General features: G+C 43.4%; 1 protein-coding gene across 1 annotated transcript in view; it reads right to left on the bottom strand.

Annotated features, from left to right (window-relative positions):
• Positions 1-20429, bottom strand: part of thsd7ab (thrombospondin, type I, domain containing 7Ab) — a 225451-nt gene that overhangs the window by 94922 nt on the left and 110100 nt on the right. The window contains exons 4-7 of the mRNA XM_072692410.1: positions 13527-13708; positions 10321-10389; positions 6740-6895; positions 4317-4520 (exon numbers count right to left, since the gene is read on the bottom strand). Of these exons, the coding sequence (XP_072548511.1) occupies positions 4317-4520; positions 6740-6895; positions 10321-10389; positions 13527-13708 (611 nt within the window). The remainder of the gene's footprint in view (positions 1-4316; positions 4521-6739; positions 6896-10320; positions 10390-13526; positions 13709-20429) is intronic.

The raw sequence follows: 20429 nt of genomic DNA, 5'->3' as shown, positions 1-20429 counted from the left end.
TATAGTTGCTTTGCTATGCACAACCATAATTACAGAAATAATCAGGAACAGAAACTCAGGACCTGCTGACTCTCCTGAGGAAGAACCAGGTGACTTGAAGAATCTCAGTGCTTCGTACAAAGACGAAGGAAGTCAAACCACTGGGATTAATCAAGGAAGGGAAATAAATAAATAAATAAATAAAAACAAAGCTGTTGAGTTTAATGAGTCTCAAAACTCATCAAAATTGGTTGCCAGTATTTATAGAGACTTCCCGGTTGACTCTCTGGTAGGATGCTTAAACCGGCCAGGTTCAAGATGTACCATGACCTCTTTGACCCAGTTTTGTGAGATGTTGACCCGGCCCTCTTCCACCTACGGAGGATCATACGCCTAGCCGTATAGGTGGTTGCAAGGTGGCTGCTATGGAGCTGTTTAGAAGTTGCTAGGTGGTTGCTCTGGTGTTGCTAGGGGCTGCAATGTAGCTATTCAGTAGGTCCTAGGTGGTTGCAATGGAGTTGGTAAGTGGTTGCTAGGTGGTTGCTATGCCTAGCCAGTACCATGGACAAAGCTACAGCTTCTGTTTGTTCTGAAGTTACTGGTATGTCTTCTAGGACTACATTACATTTACATTTAATTCAAGGCATTTAGTAGAGGCTCTTCTCCAGAGCAACTTACAAAAGTGCTTCACTGTTTACTCAGAAAATACACTTTTTTATACAGACTAGGATTCGAAGATACTGCTAAGCTTGCATGCTACAAAACATGGAGACCACAATACTCAACACTACACTCTGCCTAAGTACTCGTACTAAGTACTTGAAGCTGGAAGGGCTCTTGGTGCAAATCGGCTTTTGACCATTGCCATCAGGTACAAAGGGGCTGGCTGGTCCAGTCTTGGCTTTGTAGGCCAGAGTCAGGGGTTTGAATCTGATGACCTGGGCAGCAGCTACAGGAAGCCAGTGAAGAGAGAACGCAGCAGTGGAGATGAACATGGCTGGACTTAGAAACGTTGAAGACGACCCGTGCCGCTGAATTCTGGATAAGTTGCAGGGGCCTAATGGTGCAGAGAGAAAGGGTTTGAATTCTCAGGATGATTCTCAGGGACTGCCCTGAATAGGGCTGTTATGGGGTCAGGTTCAAATGATGGTCTTTTTGTAATGAGTGTAATGGAGTTTAGTACTGGAACTGTATTCAAGTATTCAAGTATTCAAGTAGGAGTACTTAAGGCCCTGTGCACGTCTCGAGCTGAAATACGATGATGTACTTCTTTAAGATAAAGACATATAAACAATACAACAAGCCATGGAATCAGTTCTGCTTCTAATAGTAATCCACTGACTCACAACCTCGTGGGTTTCAATCCCTGTTATGTGGAGCACTGGAATAATAGTCAGTGGCAGCTGCCCTCAGGTTGTAATAACACGGGCCTGCTTCTGTATTCATCGCTGAAACGTATGACCTATTTTATGATGAAACAGTGATATAAAAGCATGTACTTTTTGGGAGAGGGGTTCAAAAGCCTTTTAGTGCCGGAGAGAAACATTCCTGACAGTTCAGGACCGTTTTAAACAGAGCGCACAATTTTTTTGGGCACCTCCCCTGAGACGTGTTTGACATGTTGTAGTGCGCTGATGGACTATGTGTGTGAGAGAGAGAAAAAGAGAGAGACACAGGGAGGAGGCTGTGCTGAGGAAAGAGCTTTAGCAGCTCGGATGAACACTTCTGCTGTCATGACTCAGCAGGCAGGCCTAAGCAGCATGAGGTCACCTTCTGACGCTTTCCACGCAGAGCTGAAATCACATCTGCCGGAGGGAGCGAGCTCAGTGTGGGGATAAGGGTCGGACTTGTGCAGTAAATACTCAATGTTCAATAGTTTAGAGACACCTGCTGACATTTTGAAATCAAGGGCTTGCTCCCCTTTCCTGCTGAAATCAAGGGTCTGCCCCCCCTCTTTCCTGCTGAAATCAAGGGTTTGCTCCCCTTTCCTGCTGAAATCAAGGGTCTGCCCCCCCCTTCCTACTAAAGTCAAGGCTCTGCCCCTTGCCTGATGAAATCAAGGGTCTGCCCCCTTGCCTGCTAAAATCAAAGGTTTGCCCCCCCCCGCTTGCTGAAATCAAGGGTTTGCCCCTTGCCTGATGAAATCAAGGGTCTGCCCCCTTGCCTGCTAAAATCAAAGGTTTGCCCCCCCTGCCTGCTGAAATCAAGGGTTTGCCCCCCCCTGCCTGCTGAAATCAAGGGTCTGCCCCCGTTCCTGCTGAAATCAAGGGTCTGCCCCCATTCCTGCTAAAATCAAGACACTGTCCCTGTTCCTGCTGAAATCAAGACCCTGCCCCTGTTCCTGCTGAAATCAAGGGTTTCCCCCCTTGCCTGCTGACATCAAGACCCTGCCCCCGTTCCTGCTGAAATCAAGACCCTGCCCTCGTTCCTGCTGAAATCAAGGGCCTGCCCCCATTCCTGCTAAAATCAAGACACTGCCCTAGTTCCTGCTGAAATCAAGACCCTGCCCCTGTTCCTGCTGAAATCAAGGGTCTGCCCCCGTTCCTGCTGAAATCAAGGGTCTGCCCCTGTTCCTGCTGAAATCAAGGGTTTGCCCCCCCTGCCTGCTAAAATCAAGGGTCTGCCCCTGTTCCTGCTGAAATCAAGACCCTGCCCCCGTTCCTGCTGAAATCAAGGGTCTGCCCCATTCCTGCTAAAATCAAGGGTCTGCCCCCGTTCCTGCTGAAATCAAGGGTTTCCCCCCTTGCCTGCTGAAATCAAGACCCTGCCCCCTTTCCTGCTGAAATCAAGACCCTGCCCCCGTTCCTGCTGAAATCAAGGGTCTGCCCCCATTCCTGCTGAAATCAAGACACTGCCCCTGTTTCTGCTGAAATCAAGACCCTGCTGAAATCAAGACCCTGCCCCTGTTCCTGCTGAAATCAAGACCCTGCCCCTGTTCCTGCTGAAATCAAGACCCTGCTGAAATCAAGACCCTGCCCGTGTTCCTGCTGAAATCAAGGGTTTCCCCCCTTGCCTGCTAAAATCAAGCATTTAATTGCATTCAGTCATGAGATCACTGGCGAGACCAGGCACAGGGGGTTGCTATGGTATTGGCAGGTGGAGTGGTTTAGTGGTAGCCATGGAATTGTTTAGTGGTTGCTAGATGTTGCTACAGTATCACAGGTGGTTGCTATGACGTAGCTATGGCATTGCGGGGTGGGTGCTATGGTAACCCAGGTGTTGCTAAGTGGTTGCTAGAGGAATGCTATAGTGTTGCAAGGTGGTGGCTATGCTGTTGCTAGGTGGTTGCAATAGAGTTGTTTAGTGGTTTTGCTAGGGGCTGCTATGTAGCTGTTTAGTAGGTCCTAGGTGGTTGCAATAGAGTTGGTAAGTGGTTGCTAGGTGGTTCCTATGGTGTTGCTATGATATCACAGGGAGCTGCTATGCTGTTGCTATGCTATGGTGTTGCTAGGTGCTTGCAATAATAGCCCATGTAGTTACTATGGCGCTGCTAAGTGGTTGCTATGAAACTGCTTAGTGGTTGTTATGTGTTTCTATGGTGTTGCAATGGTATTACAAGTGGTTGACATGGTGTTACTAAGTGGTTGCTAGATAAGTGCTATAGTGTTGCAAGGTGGTGGCTATGGTGTTGCTAGGTGGTTGCAATGGAGTGGTTTAGTGGTTGCTAGGTGGTGTCTATGGTGTTGGTAAATAGTTGCAATAATTGCTCATGTGGTTACTATGGTGTTGCTAAATGGTTGCTATGAAATTGTTTAGTAGTTGGTAGACATTGCTATGGTGTTGCTATGATATTACAGTTGGCTGCTATGATTTTACTATGGCATTGCTAGGTAGGTGCTATAGCATCCTAGGAGGTATCGCTAAGTGGTTGCTATATTATCACAGGTGGTGGTTATGGTGTTGCTAGATGGCTGCTATGTAGCTATTTAGTAGTTGCTAGGTGGTTGCAATGGAGTGGTTTAGTGGTTGCTAGGTGGTTGCTATGGTGTTGCTATATTATCACAGGTGGTGGTTAAGGTGTTGCTAGATGGCTGCTATAAAATTGTTTAGTGGTTGTTAGGCATTGCTATGGTGTTGCTATTTTATCACAGGTGGCTGCCATCGTTTTCTGCTATGGCTCAGCTAGGTGGGTGCTATGGCATCCTAGGTGGTTGCTATGCTATTGGTAAGTGTTTGCTATGGTATCACAGGTGGTTGCTATGGTTGCTTTGCTTTGCACAACCATAATTACAGAAATAATCACTAAAGTCAGCCTAAACAGGAACTCAGGACCTGCTGACCTTCTTGTAGAAGAACCCCAGTGCTTTTCTACAGAGGTGAACTACAGCGTCTCTCACCTTCGCTGTTGACGCAGCGCGCCTGCGGGACCTGGATTCCTGGACCACAGTCCATTTCCTCGTCAGGGACACACTCCTCCAGCTTCAACAGCTGCCAGTCGAAACAGCTGGGTTCCTCGCAGGGTATGGCCTCCACCAGGTGGGGGCAGTCTCCCTCTCCGCCCGTCGGGTAGTTTGTGATCTTTCGCCTTCGGAACTTGAATCCTGGAAGGGACGTGAGCACACTGTGTAAAGAAGCCTGGCTGCAACTCATTTATGAGGAGTTTTATGAGAACCCTCGTCCATTTTTAGTACGGCAGTAATCTGCTGTCAGGCTCAGTAGAAGATATATCGTCTAATGGTGAGCCTTTTCCAGCGCTCCCCCTTCTCCTGAGTTCTTTTCCGGTTGTTATTTAGCGTTAGACGTGATAACACAAGTGAAACCCATTTGAATACAATGAATCAGGGCGAGTTGTTTGAAAATAAGCCATCTGAAAAATGACTGGCGGACCAGTGGACAATGAATATTAATGGGACGCTTGGCAGTCCTCCACAGCCCTGGAGAAAACTCATCAAGGGATTCCAGGATGAACATAAAACCTGAGGTTTCTCAGCTTTAGGATATGTTCTGGGGGAAATTGAAAATGAATCATTAACCTTCCACGCATTAATATTTCTGACACTGACCACTGAGAAGCACCTGGAAGGGACGTCACATCAAAGGCAATTTTCCTGTCAGCAGCCAATCAAACAGCAGCTGCTATAAAACATATTCATACATGCTATAATGGCTTTTATGACTCTACAGTCGATGTCCGGTACTTCTATTTACTGACCACTGTATACGGTCATGTGAAATTTAGGACAGCCCATGAAAACCTTTGTCTTTTTGAACACACACACAGGTGTGTCCACATATGGACAAAAGTATTGGGACACTTGCTCATTTACTTTATTCTAAAATCAAGGGTATTAAAAAAGGTCTCATCCTGCTTTGGTTGGATTAGCTGTCTCTACTGTCCAGGGAACAATGCTTTCAACTAGATTTTCAAGGAGCATTGCAATGAGGATTTGATTGCATACAGCGACAAGAATGTTAGTGAGGTCAGGATGTTGGATGCTCACCACCCCTCCTCATCATCCCCAACTCCCCAGCCCTCATCCCAAAAGTATTCCATCATTCCAGAGAACACAGCTCCACCTTATACCCCTCTAGCCCACGTCTGGCATTAGGCATGGTGTCAATAGGTTTATGTTTATCTGCTGCAGAGAGTCCAATAATTCTAGTAGTAATTGAATGCAGTTATTAGAAGGGGTGTCCACAAACTTTTTGGACATGTAAAGTATGTAAATATTAACATTTGAACCTGAGACATTTAGATTGCTTTTGATTGTTGAAGTGAGTGGTGAAGATTACATTTACATTTATGGCATTTAGCTGATGCTCTTATCCAGAGCGAGTTACAAGGTTACTCATATCACAGAGGGGGGCCGATGTAGTGTTAGGAGTCTTGCCCAAGGACTCTTATTGGTGTAGCGCAGCATAGCCACCCAGACCGGCAATTTGAACCCCAGTCTCCCACGTGGTGTGGTATCTCATTGGCAGGTAGTGGTGCTATCTGTTGCTCTCTAAGGCCTTCAGGAATAAGGCTGTAGATGCTGATGAGTCTGAGAAGGGATTTTTAAAAAATATCTCTGAACAATTAGAATTCAGTCGTTACACTTTCCACTAAATCATTTACCAGCAGAGAACATTAAGACTACTGCTACTAAAATGTCATCATGGGATCTGTAGGCAGCTGATTTATTAATCCTATTTATTTAAAAAATATTATCCAATTTTCCTCCCCAATTGTAGATTACCCACAATTACACAACCCACTAACTAGTACTCTGCCCCATAACATGGAATGCTCCTGACACTGGGAGGGTGAGGACTGACACATGTGTCACTGGAAATTGGCCATGTGATGGGGAGTGTACTAACGAGTGGGTTGAGTTGAAAAATTGGGTAAAATTATAAAAAAAAAAAAAAAAAAAAAAAAAATATATATATATATATATATATTTATGACATTGTAGGATTGTTATATTTATATATATTGTTATATATTTATATATATATATATGATGACATTGTAGGATTGTTGGAAACTTTTTTATTTGCTAGGATGGCCTGATCTGGCTGTATGGGCTGTTATTTTGAATGTCTCCACTTGTCAATGATTCAGTGGATTTAACGGAACGGCTGATTTCTACGGCCCTAAATATTGTTCTAATGAAGGATCTAATGATCCAGTATATTTAAATATAGCTTAAATATATACACAAAGGTTTTCATGGGCTGTCCTCCTTCACATAGAAGCAGTAATTGGTCTAACCGCACTTTAGAAGTCCAAAAAAAGGGCCCATTGAGTCGACACAGAGAATGAATGAAGCTCTACCTTTCTTCACTGATTGGTCAGTGCAGTTTTCGAAAGTGCACGGCCCCCAGGCCCCCCAGGGAGACACCTCACACTCGATGGGGCATGAGATGTGGCACAGCTGGCTGGTACTTGGCACTGGCCCCACACACAGCTGACTCTCCACAGGTTGCGAAGCTGGAGGGCAAAACACACACACACACACAACACTCATTATAACACACATTATACCACAGCACCCGACACCTACACTGAGGGGAAGCATGCTGGACGATTACAGTTAAAAAGCCGAGGGGGCGCAGGACGCCTGCACTAAGCTGTTTGGTGGCTCAGGAGAGCCAGCATCTGTTCTCCTGCTGTACGTGAACACAGGCAGCGAGACAGAGAAGTGGAGTCATCTGTGATAATAAGATTAAAGCTTGCTTTTTAGAGACAGCCTCGCGAAAAAAGAGAGAGCGAGAAAGCGTGAGAGAGAGAGAGAGAGAGAGAGAGAGAGACAACAACAATAAATAAAAAAACACTGACAATCAGTCAGGGGTATCTGGTGATGTACAACACAGGATTTTCTCTTAATACCTCTTGCTTGAGAAGCCTCTGTGCTGAACTGACAGCTGACAGGACGACCGCTTAAACATCAAACAGCACCCCTCCCCTCACCAGTGGTGATGGAACCGAGCTTGGAAGAAGCTCTGATTATGCTCATGCTTTAAATCTCATGCCTCTCCTAGTGCACAACCTGATTTACTTCTGTTATAAAAAATTAAAGCAACATTATGTAGAATTTTAGCTTAAATTACCAGCTTTGGAATCATGCTGGTGCTTCACCTGACTGTAATAGGAAGAACGGTGTCTCTGTCATTGCCTCTGGAACGCTGCCACTGCGTGATTCTGCATCGCTTGGCTTGGCTTGTCCAGAAATGCATGTGTACATCTGTCTGTGAGGGGGCACTCAAAGCGTGTCTTGTATTTATAGCAGTGGTGTAAAAGTCAATCACACTTCACACCTGTAGGAGGAGCCCAGGAGCACTTTGCTCTAACCCCGTTGTAGTAAAGGAAGTGTCAGCTTGCTGTATGGTTTGAGGGGTTTCTTTAGGACACTTTAACACTAAAAAACCTATTTGTTACTAATGTAATTTACTATATGGACAGAAGTATTGAGACACCTGCTCATTCATTGTTTCTTCTAAAATCAAGGGCAGTAAAAAGAGTGTATCCTGCTTTTGTTGGAGTAACTGTCTCTGCTGTCCAGGGAAGAAGGCTTTCTACTAGATTTTGGAGAAGCACTGCTGTGAGAGTCAGAAAATTGGGTGGATGATCACCACCCTTCCTCATTCTTAACTCCCCCAACTCATCCCAAAAGTACTGGATGGAGCTCCAACCGACATTCCAGTAAACACCTTTCCTCACCTGCTGCACAGCTCAATGCTGGGGGCCTTTATACCTCTCTATAGCCCAGGCCTGGCATTTGTCAGCATGGTGCCAAAAGGATCATGTTTATCTGCTCCAGAGAGCCCTATTTATTCTATTGGCAGCACTTCTCTACAACTTCAAGCAGCTGAATGCATTCATTAGAGTGGGTGTCCACAAACATTTGGACATACGAAGAGCAAATTTCAATTCTTTTTTTCTGGGTTTCTTGTAGTCTCAATATCTCAGGATGCTTAAATGACTCTTCTCCTGGTTCAAGCGTATCTCATATTAGCAGATGGTTCCATCTAGAACCTAGAACCTTAATAATGAACTGGTTTTGCTTTTATTACAAGCTGACCACAAAAAACAAGTTCCATCCAGCCTTGACCACTATCCTATTTCCAGTTACCACCACTGGACCTCTTCACCTCTCAAGGTAACTAACCTAATCCTGTGGTAGACAACGACTGGATAGACTTCTTCTACAGTCAGATGAATGTGTGAACAGCCTAGCCTTCTTTAGACCTAGATCTGTTTAATCAACATATGGACTGAATCGGTTGCATGCGTTCAGATTAGCTCCACAGAATGAAGCTCACTACTCAGTTCCTTCACCCAAAAGATTCAATAAAAATAAATGAATCATGAGGACAAAACTGGGGGAACTTTCAGTCCCAGAGGACCGCCTGTGCCCTGGAACCCCTGCAACAACAACAAAATGACAGAAATCTCTCACTCCGTAAGGGAAGAGGGTGCGCGTCAAGATAGCTCTAATTGCTTCTCCTCCGCATGCTCCTGAAATTAATGGGGCTAAGAAATCCTAACGAGAACACGGCAGAGCGAGATTGATGGATCAAAGGCTGAATTAACACAGCACTTCACAGGTTGTACTTGTTTACTCTGCCAGATGGTCTGGACCCTCCTGCGTGGAGTCTGAGTCTAATCAAAACGTCAGAGTTATTGAGGAACACTCGCTCGTACGTAACGTAGGTAAGTGTGAACACACAGAGACGAGTTTAACTCCGCACCGAAACAAGACGAGTACAAGGTGTTCATTAGAAAAACAGAGGCACACTTCCTGCATGAAGGAGCCAATAGGAACTTGTCTTGCACGGTGACGGCAGTAGTAGCAGACCTTGCATACATTTGACATCCCTGACATACCCATACAAACCCCCTGTGTGCATTTCTATTGGTCCATAACGTAAATATCAACTACCAGATTCACATTACTCTACATGTCTAAAAGTTTGTGGACACCCCTTCTAATGAATGCATTCAGCTACTTCAAGTTGCACGCATTGTTAACACAGATGTGCAAATGCACACACACACAGCTTGTCTAGTCATTCTAGAGAAGAATACAGGGCCTAATACCTAATGCAGGATCTGGTCTAGAGGGGTATAAAGCCCCCCTTTTTTCAGCTGTAGAGCAGTGGAACTCTGGAATGATGGATGGTGGGGATTTTTTGGGGATGATGAGGCGGGGTGGTGATCATCCAACATCCTGACCTCACTAAGGCTCTTGTCGCTAAATGCAATCAAATCCTCACAGCAATGCTCCTCCAAAAACTAGTAGAAATCCTGGACAGTAGAGACAGCTACTCCAACAAAATACCCTTGATTTTGGAAAAAAACTATGAATAAACAGGTGTCCCAATACTTTTGTCCATATAGTGTATGTCCAAAAAAGTGAAAAATCATTTATTCATAGGGAGATGCATATTTTTTTGCATGACATATAAATGCATCCATTGCTGACACAGATGTGCAAATGCACACACACCCCTTGTTTATGTTTGTATATATAAACAATGCCAAATGTCTTCTTCAGCGTACTCTCTCATATACAGCCACAGATGCAGTCCCAGATGTACGAAGATGACATGGAAAAAGGCAACAGTGCGTGCTGTGTAGCTGCTGTCATATCTGACGTTCTTGATGTCAGGTTTCTGACTGATGCCCAGAGGAGAGCAGCGACAGTCCGCTGAGAACTCATTACATCCACACTTGCTGCTGCCTTGACCGCTGGCCTTGAAACTGAATCTGAACACACTTTGCAAAGCGCAGACGAAGGCGTCAACGGAGAGCTGTCACTGATGCTCAGGAAGGTAAAGACAACCGTTTGAGGTAAGGAAAGGACGGTGTGTGTTGTGAGGGTTTGGGGGAAATTTTAAAGGGATTCACCTTACCTGTGATTTCGAATGTGATGGAGAGGAGGGGTGGGACGCTAGGCTTCGGGCTGCTCTGAGGCTGGCCTTCTAGAAGACACACAGAACATCTATCTCTAACAAACACAACTACTATGGCACTATTACAGAGAAAGCTTGGGTCTACAAGCAACACATACTCTATAAGAGCATTAATAGGGATGTCGGAGGGTCTTGAATCAAAGGCGTATATACTGTATAGCCAATATATTATCAACACTACATTGACAAAAGTATTGGGACACACCTCTCTACCATTGAATTCAGGCGTTTCATTCAGTACCATTGCCACAGGTGTATAAAATCAAGCTCCTAGCCGTGCAGTCTGCCTTTCTTACACACGTTAGTGAAAGAGTGGGAGGTTCTGAAGAGCTCACTGAACTCCAGCGTGGTTCTGTATGTAATAGGAAACACTGCTGCTGCACCACCAACAACAAGTCAGCTGGTGAAATTTCCTCCCTCCTAGATCTTCCTCCATCAGCTGTGAGTGGTGTTATTTTTGAACAGTGGAAGAGTTTAGGAGGAACAGCTCACAGAGAGCAGCTCAGCCACCGAGTGTCTGTCAACACACGTATAGTTACAGAGCGGGGTCAGGGCCGAGTGCTGAGCTCAGAGCAGAGTGCAGAAAAGCCTCCAACTGACTCAATAACTGCAGCAGAGCTCCAGACCTGCTGCTGCTGTTAGAGCTTAGAGCAAAGGGGGACCAGCTCCATATTTATTAATGCCTATGGATTTAGACTGAGATTTCAGAAAAGCTCTTTTAGGTGTCCCAATACTTTTGGTCAAATCAATTTGTAACAATTTTGGACAAGGTGGAGAGCATGCAAATACATCCAAAGATTGCTTTAACCCCTCCAAGGCTTCTTACACACTAAGGTGTATTACTCAGCACTACAGGGACGTCTGAACAAACTACATAACAGAAGTATGTAATAAAGCTTTGGGCCCACCGGAGGACCAATGGCCATTGAAGTGGTTAATAAAAGTAGCATTAATCTCAATACACCTTTGCATTTCTTATATGTGTAAAACCTATTTCGTCTATCATGAAGAAAACAAAAAAAAACATCTATCATGAAAAGAAAGAGAAGGAATTTCATGAAAGTGGAACAAAACCCTTCATATCAGACAGTGTCAGAGATCACACAACAAACCCGTTTAATTCAAGACCTTTCAAAGCGAGACACTGGCTTTGATGTCTGAAAGACGACTTTTCTGCACCTTTTGTTTTTAAGTATGAACCAAAAGTGGGTGTGGCTTAAAAGCAATCGTCCACTGACTAATTAAGGAGCACTCACATTAATAACATAATGTAACAGCATGTAATTCAGACAGCCAATCAGCAGGCTAGATTATGAAGCAGGCCGGAGTATTGGCTCCCTGGTATAGAAAAATGCCAGTTGACTAATTTTTTGTCCGAGGAGCTTATAAATAATCCTCGACTCCCAGGAGGAGAGTGCTGGAGATGTTTAATGAACACAGTGATGTAAAACCACTGCTTTTTGTAGTATATTGGAAATCTGAGCGAGTCCTGAGCCACAGTTTCTCCATGCCTTGGTTTTCTGAGTCAGTTGCTGTATGAAACATGGCTGTAAAGGCAAGGCCTCACCCAAAAGTCTTAAACTGGCAATAAAGTGCGAGCAGATCTCATCCAGCGCCTACTCAGTTTCACCCATTAGCACAAACGTACATGTTGGAGTGCAGTGTTTAGAGATTTGTGGGTAAAGAAATGGGCATGGTTGGTTCTGGTGGTGGTTTACGTCTCTGTTACGTCACTCTCTCCTCCACTTAACCATGCAGGCAGAGTTTCCACATCACAGCACAAACTCACAGACCCCCCCCCCACCTGTTCAGATTATCCTGATAGAAAGAGAGCAGCCCTGCACCATGCAGATAAGGACATGACCCCCCCTCCCCTCATCCCAGACCAACTCCCTCCACCTGCAGGCCCTTTAACAGCAACCTCTGCTGCAGCACTTTCATTCAGACCTACATCTTTAAGAAATGTCTGCTCCAATGCCACTGCATGTGTGTGTGTGTGTGTGTGTGCCCTGATAGAGAGAGAGAGAGAGAGAGTAAGAAGAAAAGGGAGAAAGCAAGACAGTAAGAGAAAAAGGAAGAGAGTGAAAGAGTAAGAGGAAAAGGGAGAGAGCGAGAGAGTAAGAGGAAAAGGGAGAGAGTGAGAGAGTAAGAGGAAAAGGGAGAGAGTGAGAGAGTAAGAGGAAAAGGGCAGAGTGAGAGAGTAAGAGGAAAAGGGCAGAGCGAGAGAGTAAGAGGAAAAGGGAGAGAGCGAGAGAGTAAGAGGAAAAGGGAGAGAGTGAGAGAGTAAGAGGAAAAGGGAGAAAGCAAGAGAGTAAGAGAAAAAGGAAGAGAGTGAGAGAGTAAGAGGAAAAGGGCAGAGTGAGAGAGTAAGAAAAAAGGGAGAGAGTAAGAGAGTAAGAGGAAAAGGGAGAGAGTGAGAGAGTAAGAGGAAAAGGGAGAGAGTGAGAGAGTAAGAGGAAAAGGGAGAGAGTGAGAGAGTAAGAGGAAAGGGAGAGAGTGAGAGAGTAAGAGAAAAGGGAAGAGAGAGTGAGAGAGTAAGATGAAAGGGAAGAGAGAGTGAGAGAGTAAGAGGAAAAGGGAGAGTGAGAGAGTAAGAGGAAAAGGGAGAGAGTGAGAGAGTAAGAGGAAAAGGGAGAGAGCGAGAGAGTAAGAGGAAAAGGGGGAGAGTGAGAGAGTAAGAGGAAAAGGGAGAGAGCGAGAGAGTAAGAGGAAAAGGGGGAGAGTGAGAGAGTAAGAGGAAAAGGGGGAGAGTGAGAGAGTAAGAGGAAAAGGGAGAGAGTGAGAGAGTAAGAGGAAAAGGGGGAGAGTGAGAGAGTAAGAGGAAAAGGGAGAGAGCGAGAGAGTACCAACCCCCCAAACCTCTGTTTACACTGTTAAATTGATTGTTTAACCCCCCCCCCCACTTCCTACCCCCCAATCATTGGTCTGGTCTGCATGGAAGTATGGAAGCTTAAACTTCACCAATTAGCCTAAATCCTCTGACTCCTGCTTTTGTAGGTAACTCAGATAAAAGCAGATTTGCTTATGTGGTCTCGGACACTGTGTGACATGCATGACTCCGCTGACCAGCTGCATTCGGTCTAAGTAAAGATGTCCAGATGCTGAAGGCATTGCTTTCAGTCAGATCATTAGAGTTGAAGCTCTACCTATTTTGTCCTGGTTGTTGCTCAGGTAAGACAGCAGCTCAGCGTTGGCCTGTACGCAGTACACCTCCCTCGTCTGCAGGCCGCCCCCGCACAAGCCCGTCTGGTTGCCACGGCGCCGGTCCTGTTGGCTTAGCAACGCGTCCACGCGGCACTCGCCCCACTCTGTGGTCCTCCAGGTGTAGCTGAGGAGGTCACATGACAAAAGTATTATTAACACTTTCTACTTCATCTCCACCGCACTCACATAGCAGGATAAAGCAGCGCTGCTCAGGGAAGCCGCCAAGGATTTTTTCATATTAGGCCCTATGACAAGAAATGATACTGGACCCCACAACTCAACGATTCTGGCAAAATACTCAATTAATACATTTTTTAGGGGCCCTGTCAGTCACAAGCCCTTAAACACAACACAACTAACACAACCCCCTCCCAATATGGCAGGCCTGGTGCTGCTACTGTAGCCAAATACATGTATTAATAAATTAATGAATAATTAATCAGATTTACTTAGGATCAATATTTATATAATAGCAGAATATAACAGTGTAAATTTATTCTTCCCTCAAAATAACTCAATATACAGCCATTAATGTCTAAACCACCGGCAACGAAAGTGAGTACACCCCTAAGAGACTACACCCCTAATTGTCCAATTGCCATTTTCCCTCCCAAATTGTCATGTGACTCGTTAGTGTTACTAGGTCTCAGGTGTGCATAGGGAGCAGGTGTGTTCAGTTTTGTAGTACATTATGTACTTTCATTGTGTCAAAGTGTCATTTTGTCGTCCCATGAAAAGATATCCTTAAATATCTGCAGAAATGTGAGGGGTGTACTCACTTTTGTGATACATTGTATTTTAGACTATGTTTTTGCAATACGAGACCACAACGTCTGCAACCCACATCTTAAAGGGCCCATTTCACCAAAAAAAAAGAAATTTCATGGCTTTATAAAAGAGTGGTGTTCACAGAGTACCTGCATCAGGCACTTTAGTAAATCAAGAGACTCCTATTGATAGTCAAAAGCTCCTATTAGCAAAAGCAGCCCTAGAGAAACACCAAGCAACTGATGCTATCCTCATCCTTATTGTGTCCCAGTTTGTTAAAAACTGTCCCCTGTTTGGAACCGTAGGTTGAATGGTGGTATTAAGTGGTGTTTTGCTTCTTTAGCTTTGTACTGAAGTTATAAAGCTGACTTAGCCACCAAATAATGAGTAATGGGGATGTTTATGGGTTCCAGACTTCAGGCAGTCATTGACTCAAAATAATCTTTGTTGTTAAAATGTGTTGGTTTGTCCAATTACTTTTAAATGGTGGGGAACACGTCTGCCATTAATCAAAAGCTTGTCTTAGCAAAAGCAGCCCTAGAGGAAACTCGAGCAGCTGATGCTAGCTCTTTCAGAGCTCACTCCTATGGGATTGTGTGCAGAACTGAGTTAAAGTTCTAGAGTAAAAGAGCGATGTATATAAACACTGCCAAAGTTTCAAAATGCGCCTTCACTCTGCTACAGATCATACAGTCCAGATCTGAAAACTAAGCTGAAATCCAATAATCGAACATATTACTGTCACGCAAAATGCTCTACATTTTCACTTTTTAATATAATGCGAATCTGGATCTGGCAGTCTTACATTCTATCGAATTCCATGATGAATGGACCACAGTGAAGGGGCAATGGTGGCTCGGCGGTCAGAGCTCCAGGCTATTGATGACATGGTTGTGGGTTTCGTTACACGAGCTCGGCAAGCTGCCACTGTTGGGCCCTTAAGCAAGGCCCTATACCCTCTCTACTTCCGGAGTTGGCTGCCCACCGCTCTGTGTGTGTGTGCTCACTGCCCCTAGTTCACGTGTGTGTATGTTCACTACCAAAGACAGGTAAAATGCGGGCAGATATGTGCATAGAAAATAGAAATGCTCTAAAATGACCTGGACTAAATTTTTTTACATTGACTTCCATCTTAAATGACCTAACCTTATTCATTTTCCATTGAAAGCTTTTTTCCTCCTCTGTTAAATTTGCTGTTTTAGAGATTTTGGCATGACAGCCACAAAATATCCACCTTTTAAGCATATAGCAGTTTAGCTCCGCCCACTCACAGTGAAGTTATAAGGAGTGTTTCACCCCCATTGTATTTTTAATTCTGCATAAACGATACATTGAACACACCCTCTGTTTTCCTCAGTGAACACATTTATCTTTCACTGGAATGTTATCTGAGTTAAACTCATTCGCTGAATGTAATCTTTTAAGTGGAACAGCAAAATTACACAGCTTCTTATGCCCTGCCGACATTGTAACTTTATCTTTCTGAAGACTGAGATTCAGTGTTTCCTATTCTTGAAAAACACATGGAAAAAAACAATAAACAACCATCAAATAAAAATAGAGCTATTTAGATTAGCTAAGATTACCTAAAATTAGCTAAGTTAGTGAGCCAGCTAGTCAATTCCTCAGTTTGCAAGCAGAGTTGTGAAATATTTTACTCTATTTACTCTATTAACTGAATATTTACGTTTTGATAGATACGATACGGTATGATTCGGTTTGATAGAATGCATTTATCGAATATTTAAGTTGAGGTTTGGTGTATAAACACTAAGTACGTGACTCCGGTTAGGCTGCAAAATGCTCAGACGTGTTTTACAAGCATGTTTACCACCCTGCTATTAAACAATAGGATAAAACACATTGATCTTTCTTTCAATAAAGGCCTTCCTATTTTTATATGTATATATATATATATATATATATATATATATATATATATATATATATATATATATATATATTAACCTCTTATTGGCTGGTTTATGGAACTACAATGGCCCACAGGAGCTGAATAGCATAGCATAGTTTACCACTGTAACAAAAACACTGTAATTATTTAACAGATAGTGTTGCTGACCTCTCAGTGTCCTCTTGCTTCGGGACGTGGTCACCTATCTGAAGAGATTGTATCTAGCTTAGCTCTTTGAAGAGATGGTCAAAGCTGATCAGCTAGCACTCGCCGGGTGCTAGCTGTAGACGTAGACCAGGGACCAGGAGAACCAGTCTGTATAGCAACCTGAGTAGTCCCATATCTAGCAGAGTCTGGAGATGATGTGCTGCTCTCTAGTATCAACAACCCCAAATTCGTCAAGCTCTCCAAAGTCACCAAGTTACTGTTGCAAGTTTTGCCGCATCTTCAGGGGTTCTAAAACTGGGTCCGTTTTACAGCTCTGTTCTGGTTCTGCTGGCTTTACTTTTCAACGATGACACAGCAGTGTTTGAGGTTCTGAGTTTGTCACGTCTACATACTGAACTCTCATTACTCCGCTATGCCAACACAAGTACAATTTTCCATCCTAGGACAGCTTTAAGCAAATCTTTACTTCCCAGCTCTGTGAACTAGCAGGCCTCATCTGAGACCAGTTTCCACCTTGAAGGTTTCGGTCCCACTTCTCTTTAATGTCGCATCCTCAGAGCCAGCTCATGTCTGATTCATCATAAGCACGCAGAGCTGAGGATGACATGCTATCAGTGTTCTGGATGCGGCGTCTCTGATGTTAGTAGAAAGCCACCGCCTCATCTAAATTTAATTACACTTATCCTGTGCAGGACTTTTCTGCTCTTAATGATTCTCTCTGATTTGCTGGTCTAGTTATTAGTTATAATAGCTGTTGGCTATTATTATTTCTTGGCTGCGGTTCAATAATAGAGGAGAGCGCTGGTGTCCTCTTCCTGTTCCTTTGCATGTATAATTGCACAACAGCACATTAGCTGGCCTGACTCATTTTCGCCTTTAAAAAAAGGCTCTAAATGGCAGTCGTTAAAGGAATACTTCGCGCAAAAGTGCTAAAAAGACCCGTAATAAGGAGCCATTTAGCACTGCGACAATAACACAGTGCTCAGTGTTCCCTCTAGCTTTCAGTGAGTCATGTTAGTGCCTTTGGTCACTTGAATTCAGAAGTTTGAGTTGGTGCATATCCGTGAAAAACTGACGGCTAATTCATGCTCAGAAAACTGCACAGAATTTCACACCAGAACCACAAACCTGTCATTTATTAAAAACTGACGAATTAACGCAAGGCCATTGTACACTTGTAGAGATTAGAAGGTTAAAGGCATTCTGCGTGAGGTTGTTAACCATTTGTCCATAGCAAGGATTTAATGATGATTTTTTTTCTAGAAAAGTGGCATGAGATATTAATGTTTGCATATCTTGAACCCGTGTTCATGGATTACCTTTATTTAGTGAACAGGGTTACTGTGTTGGGAGGAAAAGCAATTGACAGACATGTATGAAGTACTAAGAGACTAGAGACCCAGACCTGAGTAAAAGTACAAGTGCTGTATAAAAAAGTGACTTGAGTAGAAGTAGAAGTGTCTTTAAGCTCCAGACTTAAGTAGAATTACTAAAGTATTCAACATTTTAGTACTTAAGTATTTGCAAGTAGTGTATTCTAAAATGTACTGGTTAAGTACTGAAAGTAAAAGTACAGTACTGTGTTCTGTAGTTCTTACAGAGAGCAGTCAGAAGTCTGAGTATCAGAGTTTCTATTAGTTCAGATGCTCAGACTTAAGGCCTGTCTCAGTTCCTCTGGCTGTAGTAGAAGGACAGGACTGTAGGAGACAGAGTTCATGAACACGAGTCTTCAGTTCACTCTCTAAACAAACTCGCCCAAAAGAGAGAGAGCTGAGCAGACCTGACTCAACCCGCCACATACAAGAGTTTCATCTGTAAAACCAGTGAGGAGAGCAGCTCAAACCCCTGAGCTTCACGCTCTGTAAACTCTACTACAGCTGAAAGATCTCAGGCCATTCTGCACATACGAGTATTTGCAGGAGGTGAAGATGGAGGAGGTTCTTCTGGTGGTTCTTCTTCTTCTTCCATCTGGAGATAAACTAACAGAGCTCTAGCGGTAGTGTCCTCACTGCAGCAGCGGAGTGAGAGGAAGAACGGCAGCATGCTCGCTCACGGCTCGATCACCTGTTCTGCTCAGTGTTGAGGCGGCTTCATCAAACCCGGTGACAGCGCCATCTAGTGCTCTGGAGGTGATAATGTGGGTTTGAAATGATTCGTATCATTTTTAGATTGTAACGAGTAACAATGCAGCACATAAACATAAATGTAACGGAGTAAAAGTGTTAAACTCATCCAAAATATGCAGGGAAATAAAAGTTGAAGTAGGAGATAAAATAATACTGCAGTAGATACAGATACAGTATTTTAGTACTTCAGTATAGTAGTGGAGTAGTACTGCTTTGTTACTATACATCTCTGGCAACTGATGCTAGCTCTTTCAGAGTTGTCCCCTAATTGGAACTGTAAGTTAGCTTTATACTGGAGTACAAATAATAAGTAATAGGAATGTTCATGGGTTCTAGATTTCAGGCAGTCACTGACTATAAAGGATTTGCAACCAAGTATTTAAAATAATCTTTCCATTTAGATTTGTTAGTTTGTCCAATTACTTTAAAACATTGTAGAACATTAGCCAATCAAGACACTCTTACTATTAGCCAAAAGCTCCTGTTAGCAAAGACAGCCCAAGAGGAAAACCAAGCAGCTGACGCTTGAAAACCTTCCCCTAATTAGACCCTAACCGCCCCCTAACCTTCCCTGCAGTTGATCAGCCAAGACATGCTTGTTGTCTGATGTTCTTCAGCTTTGTACTTGAGCTACAAAGCTAATAACCTAGCTAACAAGGAATGGTGGTGTTCATGGGTTCTAGATTTCAGGCAGTCACCGACTTTAAATAATTTGCAAGTATTTAAAAAATAGTCAATATATTTGTTAGTTTGTCCAATTACTTTAAAGTCTTTGAGAACACCAGCCACTCAAGATACTCCTACTATTAGTCAAAGGCTTCTCTTAGTAAAACCAGCCCAAGAGGAAAACCAAACAGCTAATGCTAATTCTTTCAGAGTTTACTTTTATGTGATTGTGTACAGAACATAAAGTACCAGTTTGTTAAAAATGGTTCCCTAATTGGAACAGTAAGTTGATTGGTGGTGTCTAGTGATTTCTTGCTTCTTTAACTTTGGACTGGAGTACAAATAATGAGTAAATGTGAGGCTCATGGGTTCTAGATTTCAGGCAGGATTATTAAAAAAATAATACATTTTTAGATAAAAAAAATATATTTTTAAACGTTGGGGAACACCAGCCAATCAAGTCACTCCTACTATTAGTCAAAAGCTCCTTTTAGCAAAGGCAGCCCAAGAGGAAAACCGAGCTTCTCATGAGGAGGAAAACCCCTTCTTAGCTTTCAATGGAAGTCAATTTAGAAATATTTTATTCCAAGTCATTTTGGAGCATTTCTATTGGTCCATTTATCATTGAAGTTTGACACAATATAAAGAGCGTCAAAACGTCCAATGGGCAACATTGAGATATAACGTTTTTGTGCCACAGCGATGATATACTGATCTACCAATAATAATAAATAACTGTAAGAACCAATATAGCCAAATGATCTTCTTACGTTTTTTTTTTTTTGCGTGTATTTTGTCCTTGTATTTTTTTTTTTTTTACTTTTTTTACTTCTTCATATTGTGTTTGAAGTTCATGATGAATGGACCAAACACTGATGTCTGAATTGCCCAGAAAAAAGAAGATGTCTCGCCACTTTATTAAAAACCTTTTCCTAATTAGAACCATAGTTGAGCGAGGGGAGAGAGTGCCATCAATCCACCCGGAGAGAGCTAGGTCAATTATGCTCCCTCAGACTCCGTCCTGTGATGGCAAAGTTGCATGACTCGGGACTCAAACTTGTGACCCCCAGGCCATTGTGGTAAGCATTACATAACTGAACCACTGGGAGCCCAGGCATGTAGTTTTAATGTTATGGCAGTGTATCACTCAATGTTCTCATATATCCCTATGTCATATCAGTGCCTACACCATATTTAACAGTTGA

Source organism: Salminus brasiliensis, chromosome 1 (genome assembly GCF_030463535.1).
Source record: "Salminus brasiliensis chromosome 1, fSalBra1.hap2, whole genome shotgun sequence".
Lineage (NCBI taxonomy): Eukaryota > Metazoa > Chordata > Actinopteri > Characiformes > Bryconidae > Salminus > Salminus brasiliensis.
Note: the sequence above shows the minus strand (reverse complement) of the source record. Positions and strands in the feature narration are given on the sequence as shown.